The 12,258-nt window shown below is 41.6% G+C and overlaps 1 protein-coding gene across 3 annotated transcripts in view; it reads left to right on the forward strand.

Moving 5' to 3' along the window:
• Positions 1-12,258, forward strand: part of pot1 (protection of telomeres 1 homolog) — a 266,060-nt gene that overhangs the window by 185,519 nt on the left and 68,283 nt on the right. For all 3 annotated transcript variants that reach the window (XM_052030226.1, XM_052030224.1, XM_052030227.1), the window contains exon 9: positions 7,290-7,580. In XM_052030226.1, the coding sequence (XP_051886186.1) occupies positions 7,290-7,580 (291 nt within the window). The remainder of the gene's footprint in view (positions 1-7,289; positions 7,581-12,258) is intronic.

Below are 12,258 nucleotides of genomic sequence, written 5' to 3' on the forward strand. Positions count from 1 at the left end.
TTGAGTGACATCTATGCAGGGGTGTTAAAGAGTTGTTGTGGAGCATTTAATGATAAAAGGCCCAAAGTCCCTGGGCGGTCCAGGGATGCAGGTCGTGGAGCTGCTGCTTGACTGCTCCGCAGCAACCCAGGTTCAATCCTGACCTCTAGTACTGACTGTATGGAGCTTGCATGTTCTCCTTGTTACTCCATGTGTTTCCTCTCACATCCCGGAGATGTGTGAGATCAGAGGTCTTTATTAGTCACATGCACATCGAAACACACAGCGAAATGCATCTTTGGCGTAGAATGTTCTTGGGGGCGGCCTGCAAGTGTCGCCACGCTTCCGGCGCCAATGTAGCACGCCCACATCTTCCTAACCCGTACGTCTTTGGAACGTGGGAGGAAACCGGAGCACCCGGAGGAAACCCACGCAGACACGGGGAGAACGTACAAACTTCTTACAGACAACGGCGGGAATTGAACCTGGGTCGCTGGCGCTGTAATAGTGTTGCACTAACCGTTACTCTACCATGCCTGCCCAATTAATTGTTAATTGGTCACTGTGGGTGAGTGGTAGAGTCGGGGGAAGTTGAAAGGAATGTGGGGAGAATGAAATGGGATTAGTGCAGATGAGTGGTTGATGGTTGGCACAGACTCAATGGGCTGAAGGGCCTGTTTCTGTGCTTTGTGAATCCGTCACTATGACTCGTGCGTTCTTGAATCAGCCTTGTACAAGGAATGGTCTTTCCCTTCTTGCACTCTATGTGTTTGATTAATTAGGAGATGGATTATCCTGGGATGGAGGGGGTGGGGGTTGAATTGTGCTGGTATGGAAGGGGTGATGGGGTGGATTGTTTTCGGATGGATAGGGTGGGGTGGGGGGGGATATCGACGTGGTATGAAGGGAGCTGGACTCAGTATTATGGGGAAAATCTGTGCTGAGTGGCAAATGGTTGTGAAGTGGACGGCAGTGTTTGAAAGTGTGATGGATGCCAGTGTGGCTCTCGAAGGCAGTTGATCTTCATGCATGAGATCGAAGCCCACCACGCCAGCTGAGGAATTTAAGTTCTTTTCATTAAATAATTCTGGAATTAAAAACCAACCATCAGTAAATGTGATTATCTGCTTGCTGTTGAGTGGCATCTGGGTCACATCTGCTGTCCATGTCTGTCTAGCCAGATATAACTGCAAACCCACACCAATGTAGCTGACCCATAGCTGCTGAGTGAAATGGCTGAGCAAGCAGTTTGAAGGAAATGATGACCTTGTTACTGATGCCACATGCTGTGCAAGAATAAGTAAAGAATCTGCATCGGGCTGTGTAAATTAGAATAACTAATTCAATGACAAATCAGGTCCAGAGTACAAAGAGTGCTTATTGGTGACAGTGTAATCAGCCAAGGTGGAGCAAATTGGCTGATGCCCCTGTCAATCAAGCCGAGCGATTGAACTGGGATTGATCTTGCACCAGTAATTTTCATGTAACTATGCTCCACATACTGCATTTGTCTCGAGGAATTGCCCTGCGAATATCGGCAGAAGTTGCTGTAATTTCTGTTGTGCTTTCTCCATTCCTGAAATAGTCTCTGAGTAAATTGTCCCTGCTTGCTGAGAGCCAGATTTAGATTCACTCTGCTTCCAACGGACTGATCAGAAGGAGAGCCATTAGATAAAAAGATAAGGGAGCCAGAGAGAAAAAGTAAAAACAATTCATTATTTTAAAAAATCAATAATAATAATAATAAAATTCTTAAGGAATGAGACTCCATGCTAGTAAAATTTAATTATCAGTGTCAGATCAGTTGTTTCAGCAAGAGTTACCATGCCTTTAAAAATGTTCTTCTACCAGAATCCAGAAATCCTAACATGTAAAAACAGGTTATTTCTAAAGCAACATCCTACCAATATTTTAAATGTTGTATTTAAAGAGCTTAATTTCTCTCAGAATGTGTCAGAAAAGTATTAACAAAAATGAAAACAGAACTTACACATTCAGAAATTTGGTGTCACCAACTCTGATATCAACCTCTGTAATAAACTGACTGCTCCCTGATTATGGTGCAGATCCCTGCATGGCATCAAAACTCTGCAGTTACTGTTTTGGCACCAAATCAAACTGCGACCAAGAGGGATTGGGCCTGCTTTTAAAAAAAAACATCAATACAGAGTTATTCCATGTTGAAAGCACAGTACTTCATTTGGAAACTTAAGAATCTTTTCATCCCTCTTACAGTTTCAATTTAAATCTATCAGCTCAATCCACCAATGGTCAAGAACTTTGTAAGCATCATTTGGGATTTGATATTCAACAAGTTTGAAGTCATATTTCAGATTAAGGTGTTTAATGGTCCAATGCTCGAGGACTGCACGGTAAAGTATACCTAATTCTGTCAACCAATATTTCAAAAACTATTCTAAAATAAAAATCCCATGACTGTTTACTTAGTCAAAACCATAAACCCTCATCAAATGTCCAGGGTTTGGGTCCAGAATTGTTATCATTGTAGCCTAGAACCCTGGCAATTTTGTTTTTAAATAGCAACCCTGATCTTAAAGTCGGTACTGTGCCGTGATTTGATGAACTCTATTAAATTATTTGGTACTTTGCTCTGTGTTCATTACAAGTGATTCCTTTGGGAAAATCATTATTGAAATGATGGAGCCTTTTTTTTGTTTAGAGGGGTGATTTTTTTTGGATGGAGTACTGTACAGTTGGAGGGTAAAGAATGTTTGCATGCTGCAATTATCCTAGGATAAAAATTCTTCCAAGTCCATTGTATTCGCTGAATTGGCAGGAGTGCGTGGGTCGCATGGGAGAAGCAACAGCTCTCTTTTAGCATATCAGTGATTCTCAATTGGCCAAGCTTCAGTTCTTTTAAGTTATGAAATCATTGAAGTATTCGATAAATGAATATGTAGGCATTAAAAATATCTTAAGCTTCAAAAATCCTGAACATTAGAAATGGATTTGTATAAAGTCTGGTGGATTTTAATTACTGCAGAAATCTGTGCAATTTGTTGTGGTGAACAAATTGCTTACAGCTTAAGCGCAGAGCAGAACGCTCCAAATAAAAGTTTTGGATACCGATTGCCCCTTTGGGTTCATGCAGCTTCTGTTAACTTCCCATTGCTCATTAGCTGGAGAGAATGTCGGAGGCTTTCACTGTCTAGACCTTCACATAATGAAGGCAGTTGGCTGGCCCTGCTGTTTCACCAACATCTTCTTCCTCTTGCCCGCTTGTGTGGTCTTGCCAAGCCTCACTTACTTTCCTTTCATTGATAGGAAGGAGTGGTATTTATGTTGCACCTTTCACAACTTCAGAACTCCCCCAAAAGTGCATCACCATCAATGAAGCACTATTAAAGCACTGTCACTATTGTAAAGAGGAAGTCTAATGTGACGGTCAATTTGCATACAGTCCTACAAACAGTAAAGAGGTAAAGACCAAATAACCTGCTTTAGTCTGTCAGTGGAGTGTTAAATATTGGCTGGAGATTGGAGTGATCTCCCTTGTGCTACAGGACATTTTAGATCTGTCTGAGGGAGCAGACAGTCTCTCGGCTTAACTTGAAAGTCAGATGAGAATCTTTTGCTTCTGACATCTGCCCAACTCAGTTAGGTCAGATATGTGTGCAAGGGAGCATGGCCGAATGGTAGAATCTAAAGCTGAACGCAGGCGATCAGATTTATTTCTGAGGATTCAAAGAGCAACAGAACATTATTAGTTGATCAGGATATAAAGTAACAAGCATGGCTCATTTCTGACACCCATTTATGATAAAGCTGTATACCACCCTCTTGCCACTTCTATTAGATCCTCCTGTTGGAATCGGTGTGGAGTTTCAATGTGTTTCTAAATAGGATCTATGCTTAAATCATACCTCTTGTGTCCATAAAATCTTTTCTTCCCTTTGAAAGTCTGCAATCATGACCTACAGGAAGTAAAACCAACTCATTATGTTGAGTGAAGCATTCCTTCTTAATAGACTACCTTGATACTCGGTGATTTGATTAAACTTTACATGTGACAGTGGATGTTCTGCTGTGTTACTTTGTAATAAACTGTAGAGGTGTGTTTGGAAGGAAAGGTTGAAGATTTTTGTGGGGAGAGCTTTTTGGTTTCAACAAGAATGGTGGAAGCAATTGTTAGATATGGGGATAAAATTCCTCTTTTAGATAGGAGCTGATCTGGTTTTCTCTCTCTGCAATGAACTGCTGATAAAGTAACAAGGAATTGTGCATTCTCATTGTTTTGTGAACAACCGTTAATTATGGAAAAATACACAAGATTCCCCTTTCCTCAGGATGTGACATCTATGTTGTAAGCACTGAACTTGCAAGAAAGCTTTACATCAAACAGTTATAACACAAGGGGCTGTGATCTTCAAGTAAAGGGTTCATGGAAAAGATGCAATAAGGTGCTATAGACACAAATTTTTGAATGAACAGCAGTTCTCTTATTTAAAGGAAAAACAATTAAAATATCATTCACTGCTTTATTCACCACAATCTTCCTTACAACAGCACACATTTATTTGGCAAATTGTCACTTGTTACAAATACTCTGTGTGAGAAGTGGAAGAACGCTTTGCATCTCTGCAAGTAATGATTTGCCCCCAAAACTACAGAAATACACAACTGCATGCACTTGTATCAGATTTGCCTTTTGGACTTCAGAAATAAAATGTGGGCAACATTTATTTTCAGTGAGTTATCAGTGTGGAGCAGGTTACCTGGGTGTAAATGTTCTGCAACATAATGTTCAGATATGAAAGTAGGTTGGCGTGTTTCTTTTGAAACGTTCCTGAAGTCGCGGTGAAATTTTGATTTTTATTGGGAATGCAGAATACTTAGTGATCTTTCAATTAATAAATACATCTCTCTAAAGCTTCTTCTGCAATTATGAAGAATTGGGCTGAGCATTAAGTGGAATATGTCCACTGCTGCTGCCTTTACGTTTAGGAACTCATTATGTGAAAGGATAGCACATTATAAAACTTGAGAGAGTAAAAGCCTAACAACCTACAAGAAGCAGAAATAGGAAGAAGAATTAATGAACCATCTACTTGAATTTCACCTCAGTGCAATATAATTGCTGCACATTTTGGTTGCATAGCACTTCCCTTAAATTATGGTGAGCATTCCCTGGTTAAACATTCTCTTGTTTTGGTTCCCATAGTTCTGTTTCAATTTCTTGGTTGTCAGGAGATGAAAGACAAAGAGATTGTCTCTTTGTATACTTGGATACAAAGTTGGATACTTGGAGAAACTATGTATATTTATACCACCGTTGTAAATTTCCTTGTTAGAAATGATGTTGGACCAACTGCATCGAAGTATCATATACATAAGCCAAGACCACTTTCTGTTATTACACAGCATTACTTATGTTTGAAAGCTCTGAAGTTGTTGAATTCATTAGTTCTGGCCACGTTAGCCTTTGGATGCCAGTTAATTGTGTTGAATATGAAAAATGGCTTTCAAATTTTACTCTGGGTGATCAATTTAAGGCACAAGGTCTTCCATATACAAATTTCAGAAACATTTAGTTACTTGTTAAAGGAACACCGTTTTGAATGGACCAGCGTAAGGGAATCACGGCACAATCCCACCATGCAGGTTACAGTACACTCTAAACCTTCCCAATCTGTGCATCAAACGTGTTCTAGTACTGGAAATGTGAACATTTTTAGATTTTGTTTTCGTTAATTAAAAACACCACCTTTCTGTAGAATAGTTATTTTTAATAAATTTGTCTTGCATTGTTTTATCCAAGGTGGCAGATTATGCATTAAACAAAATTTTGTTGGCTAATTTTAGATGCATTGTTACTCTGTGAGCAGATTATTTTCTTGCCATTTCAACCATTGGTACATAGAGTAGTAAAAGACGACAAACAGGATGTAAAGCCTGATGTAAATAGTGTGTGAGAAGCATCATGCCGCTTCTGAATTGCTGTCTTTCGATACCATTCCTAAATAGCAAAGCTTAAAAGTTTGGCAGAAGACTATAACATAGCTCTGATTGTTAGCAGAACAGAGTGTTATGTACAGCTATATAAGATAAGTTATCTTTATTAGTCAGATGTACATCGAAACACACAGTGAAATGCATCTTTTGCATAGTGATCTGGGGGGCAGCCCGCAAGTGTTGCCATGCTTCCAGCGCTAACATAGCATGCCCACAACTTCCTAACCTGTATGTCTTTGGAATGTGGGAGGAAACTGGAGGAAACCCACGCAGACACGGGGAGAACGTACAAACTCCTTACAGACAGCACAGGAATTGAACCTTGGTCGCTGGCACTGTAATAGCGTTATACTAACCGCTACACTGCACTCAGTCTATGAATTTACCATTGACAGAAGATTGGCACATTCCTGCTTTGTCCTACAGAAGAACATAAAATCCCCTTTCACATGTATGTTTCACAAGATTGATACTGTGGAATCATCCATTATCCATCATAATAGAGGATACTACCAGAGCCCAGTGTTCAGGTTCATGTCTTAGCCTATAATGGCTTGCTGCACATTCATTCTCTGTCCTTTGCAGTAGTAGGGCTATCAACCATCACTCCCTCATGCTTTGGAATGTTAACCTATTCCAGCCGCACCTTGGAAGACTTAAACCACCTGCCTCCTCCCATAATACCTGTCCCTGCTTTTGCTCAGGTTTTGGGCGTCACATTTCGTGGGTGTTTGGCTAGACTTAGGCAGACTCGGATGAGTTATTGACCCTGAACGACAGATCATACCTGGATTAGAAATAGTGTTGCAACTTCTCCAGTTACATACGTGGTACAGTAGTGCAACAGGTTCTAGATTGAAGGCGTGTCAATGTCATGTGGGTTTATTGACAAGTAAATGGGATGAAATAAGGAAGAGAAATTTGCACTTTTTACCACCTCAGGATATCTGAGCTTTTTGGCCAGTAAAATCATTTGTAGTATATATAAAAAAGCATGAGAAGTAATGCTCCATGCAAAAAGTTCTAACTGCTGCTTGAGAAGGAAGGTTGTAAATGAGTAAGTTTCTAATGAACACCTCAGTCCATGGAATTCTAATCGCTTTCAGCTGTTCATTTAGGGTGTGATTGTTGACTACAAGTCCCACGTATTGACAGCTTAAAACCCAATCAGGTTTCTTACTCTGCCACCTAATCTGTTCCTAATGCCCTCTCACCGAACAAAACAAAGAATGATTCTGCAACTGGGGCTAATGGGGAACAGCGGTGTCTGCAAAGAGTAAATAATAAAATTACAAGCTGACTGATACTAAATGTACATTACATTTATCTCTGTATAGATTCAAGAATTCAACCAAGAACTTCAGGCCATCAGTGCTCCTGGTTTCTCAGCCTTGACATTTGATGGAGCTCTGGAAGCACCCATTCAACCGCGAGCATCCAGTAGGACGTACCATTTCACATCCACAGACCAGCGAAAGGTGGAGGAACTGCGCAGATGGGCAAATGCAAACATTTCTGTCTTCAAGTCAGCCACTAAACTCTCAGAAGTCAAGCCTGCTGGGTATTTTGACTTGACCTGTCAACTCGTTGCTAAAGCTGTCGTGGATCGATCTGCTGTATTGTTGAAGGTAAGACGAAGTGTGAATCCCTTCTCAGTATCATTGAAAGCGAGTGGGCTGTTGTTTAATCAGATCCTTTTTCTTCACCAGGAGCCAAAATTTATGGGTCAATATTTATTAATAAATATTCACATTATCATATTGAATTCCAATTACTTGGTCATTTGCTGTCATCATGGTTCCTCTTGGCTGATGCCCAACATATCGGATTTGTTGTCATTGCTTCTCTGTCTTTGTCTTTGCCTCTCTCTCTCTGCTTCCCTCTCTCTTTGCTTCACTCTCTCTCTCTCTGCTTTACTCTCTCTCTCTGCTTTACTCTCTCTCTCTGCTTTACACACTCTCTCCGCTTTACACACTCTCTCTGCCTCACTCTCTCTCTGCCTCACTCTCTCTCTGCCTCACTCTCTCTCTCCGCCTCACTCTCTCTCTCCGCCTCACTCTCTCTCTGCCTCACTCTCTCTCTCTGCCTCACTCTCACTCTCTCTCTCTCTGTCTCATTCTGACTCTCTCTGCCTCATTGTCTCTCTCCCGCTCTCCGTCTCTCTCTCCGTCTTCCCCCCTCTCTCTCTCTCCCTCCCTCTCTCTCTCTCCCCCTCCCTCTCTCTCTCTCTCTCTCTGTCGTGCTCTCTCTTTCTCGATCTCTTTCCCATATTCTCATTTGGCTAAAATACTGAAATGCTTTACACTGTATCACAGCCTGTCAAGTTGTGTAGAAACATCAACTATTTGCTCTTGTGCATCCTTGTTTGTACCTGCTGGAGTTCAGAACAATGACAACAGGAGTAAATGGGAACGTGCAGTTGACATTTCAGTCAGATCAGCCGCTGAGCAGGATGGAGGAGCCAAGTGACCAAATCCTGCTCCTAATTTGTATGATGGAATTCTCTCAGTGCCTGCCTTCCAAATAGCTTTGTTTTCCTCATGCCACAACACATTACCCTGGTGGCTACAGCCTGGCTGATGGAAGACTACTGCATTGGAAGCTCAAACATCAGTCATCAAACACTCCATTTGGGTCCAGGAATCCACCAATGGACTGCTCACCACTTCATTGTTGAAGGTCACCTTTATTCCTCTGTGCTCCTGAGCACTTTGGCACATCTTCCAATGTACCAAGCGGCCTGCCATCAGCTGCTTTCTTGTCATCCCACCAAAGTCCTTACCTGTGCAGTAATGTGTCACTTCTCATTCAGCTGTCTCGATGCTTCTCAGTCTGTGACGGCCGAGCCACTCCACATTTGCGGTGGAAGCTTAGGACACCACTTTATAAAAATTGCGTCTCATCAGTGTTTGATGGTTAAACCTGCAGGTATCTGTTGAGAACTAACAGAAACATTCAAATTCTGCTGTTTAACTATGAGAACAAAAGCAGACTTCTGAACAGGCACGTCCTTTGGCACGGCACCTGTAAACCAACTGTTTTTATCCTTTTGCCAAAATATTTGGCAAGCTTGAGAGATAAATCAGTACAAGAAATAATTAAAAGAAACCAATGCAAACAAAATGCATTAAAGAGTAAAGGTCAAAGAAACGAGAGGCACTGTCAAGTAGCTGAAAGGAAAAGGGCAAAGTAATTTACCCAGTATATATATCCTGCAGTGTTCATTAACAAACAAGCAAGTCCCTGTTACACAATGCTATTGGCGAATGCATCAGCAATTTATGGTAAAGCTGAAATTTAGAACCTGCTCTCAGAAGGAAAGATGGAAAAACGTTGTGGTAAAAACTTCACTGTATATACAGTAGCCTTGGAGTTTGTAGTAGTTTTGGAGTAAGTGCTGATGCTTGCAAGAAGACTTTGAAAGATGAATCGGTTGACTGGGTATGTAGGGACTCATACCATATTAGCTTCCCCGCTGTGCATAAGTTCTAGGTGCCGTTGCATTGATGCAGTTTCATTGGAAGACAATACTCAGTATATCTCAGTATATTCTGTGCCAAGTTTTATAGGTTGAACAATTTGTACAAGAATGAACAGAGCCAAAACCATGTGTTATTGCACTCTGTGCTGGTCTGTTCTGCACTACAGGAAGAGTGTAGCAGGTGTTCTTTTACAGAGGTGACCCTGCCTTACCATCTGGCTACACCCTGCACTTGTCTGACAGCTGTCAGCCCACCCTTTTCAATAATGTTGGGGGGGGGGGGGGGGAAGAGTTTTTTTTTGGCTGTAGCTTGAAAGGGGAAGAAACTCAATAGAACCAGGCCTTGCTTCAAGTTCCTGTGCACTTTCTTCCCCACAAGTCTTTGTTCCACCACCCTCAGCCAGGAAATTCGAGGGCGCCGTGTTGGATAAGTCAACAGCTCAGACTTGATGTTTAATAGATCATCAGGCATAGAACATAGAACACTACAGCACAGTACAGGCCCTTCGGCCCACGATGTTGTGTCAAAATTTTATCCTGCTCTAAGATCTATCTAACCCTTCCCTCCCAAATAGCCCCCCCAGATGTAGGCAAATCGAGAGACGTGTTTAGATAAAAATGAGCTCTACAAACCCTGGGGGAGGACGTTGTGGGTTTGGGACCGAGCAAGGATGTATTTGGGAAAGGTTTTGGGATGGGTAAAATAACACCAAGAAAAGTATCAGAAACTGGAAATGGAAGAAGTAAGAAATTGTTCCAGTATTTCATCAGCGAGAGGACAGATTGAGAAGTGAGTCTACATTTGATACTATGAGCTAGAGGATCATCACGAAGCAGTGGAGAATAGTGACTCAGAAGGGAAGCCACAGCAACATATCCTCCAGCCACAATGCGCAGCTTGACACAAAGTATCTTTGAGGGGTGCTTTTGGACAGAAGGCCCCAGGTTAAACTTATTGTGACGTTTAAAGGTAAAGCTGGTGAATGGACAATAAAAGCCTTTGAGGGGGTAAGGGCAACATTGAGGCAATACCCAGCTAAGAGGGTGGATAGAATTGAAGGAGGTAGCCCTGAAATGACAGAATGAGCTGGACAAAGTATGTCAGTGGGCAGGTAAAAGTTAACGTGGGCAAGAAAAAGGCTTGTGAATGGTGCTTGAAGTACATAAGGAAAGTTTGTTTTTATATGTAGAATCGGGGTGCTGTTGGCAAAACCAACATCAGTTTCCCCATCCCCAGTTGCCCATGAGCAAGTGGTGATGAACTGGAAGGATAGTCAGCATGGTGAGACCTATGCCAGTTAAGTGGTGAGTTCCAAGGTGTTGCCCCAGTGTAGATAAAGAAAGGGCAATATGTATTCAGGTCAGGTTACTTGTGACTGGGAGGGGTGTAGCATATACTTGTTGGCCTTTTAGGTGGTAGATGTTTAGAGATACTATGGAAGAAGTCTTGATAGTGCATCTTCCGATGGTACATCTGGCAGCCAGGTCCAGTGATATAAGGTGACTGAATGTTTAGGGCAGTCCATCAAGCGGTCTGTCTAGGCCTGGATAGCTTCTGTCGATAGTTTTGTCTACTTCTGTTGAGAAAAATCACCCTCAAAGAAGAAATGAGCATCAGTAAATTGCTGAGCAGCATATATACAGTTACACAAGCCATTGAAAACCAGAGGTAAGGAATGAAAGCCAATGACGTGGCTCCACGTTCAATGGTTAAGCAATTTTTTCCAGATCTGCTTGCATAACTTGTAACACTGTGTGAACATGTCTATATTTTTACAATATCCAGCTATTGATTAATCGACTCAATGTAATAACTGTAATTGAAACAACCAAGCATAAATATGATCAGAGTGTTGAAGCTAGATAAGTAAAATGTTGCAAATTATATTATGGAGCCTACTAATGTCTTCAACTTCAAAGTGTGTGGAGTTTGTTAATACTTCACTGGCATGAATACAAAGCCATTCTGAATTAATCAGATTACTTTAGTTACAGTAATTACTTAAATAGATTTGAACTTGTATTTGCATTTACACCTAGACAAAAGTCTATTGAATGCAACGGTCAATAGTAATAGTCTTAGACTGCGTGCCTGGTTAATGCTGATGGAGGTGCTGAATTGCAAAAGCTGCTCATGTCCTGGATCCAAATTTTCTTCCACTTTTTTTTAAATGGTAGCGTAGCTCTGTGAATAATCCCGTCCCAGCAGAGTTCAGATACGAGGAGAACTCACAACAGCATATTTGCAGCGCATTATTTTTGAGCGATAAGAAATAGGTGCAGGAGCAGGCACTCTGAGCTTGCTCTGCCATCTATTAACATCATGGCAGATCTCCCTCAGCACCATTTTCCAGCACTGTTCTAGTATCTCTTGATTCCCTTCATGCCCAGAAATCTATTAACCTTTCTTTTAAATGAAAACAACAACTGAGCTTTATGGCCCTTTGGGGTAGAGACTTCTAAGGATTGACCACCCCGAGGGAAGAAGTCTCATCTCAGTCCTAAATGGCTGAACCCCGTATTCTCAAACTGTGTCCCCTGGTCCTCAATTCCTCAGTCAGGGGAACCATCCTCCCATCATCTACCCTGTAAAGCACCTAAAGAATTTTGTAAGTTTTGATGAGGTCTCCCCATTTTTCTAAGCTCAAGAGGACATGGTCCCAGTCTCCTCAGTCTCTCCTCATACAGCAATCCCACCATGCCAGGAACCAATCTACTGAATCTTTGCTGTACTCCCTCTGTGGCAAGGACATTCTTTCTTGGACAATGAGGCAAAAGCTGGACCCAGTGCTCAAGAACCTATAGAATTGCAATGTAACTTCTTC

The sequence above is a fragment of the Pristis pectinata genome, chromosome 15 (genome assembly GCF_009764475.1).
Source record: "Pristis pectinata isolate sPriPec2 chromosome 15, sPriPec2.1.pri, whole genome shotgun sequence".
Taxonomy (NCBI): Eukaryota; Metazoa; Chordata; class Chondrichthyes; order Rhinopristiformes; family Pristidae; genus Pristis; species Pristis pectinata.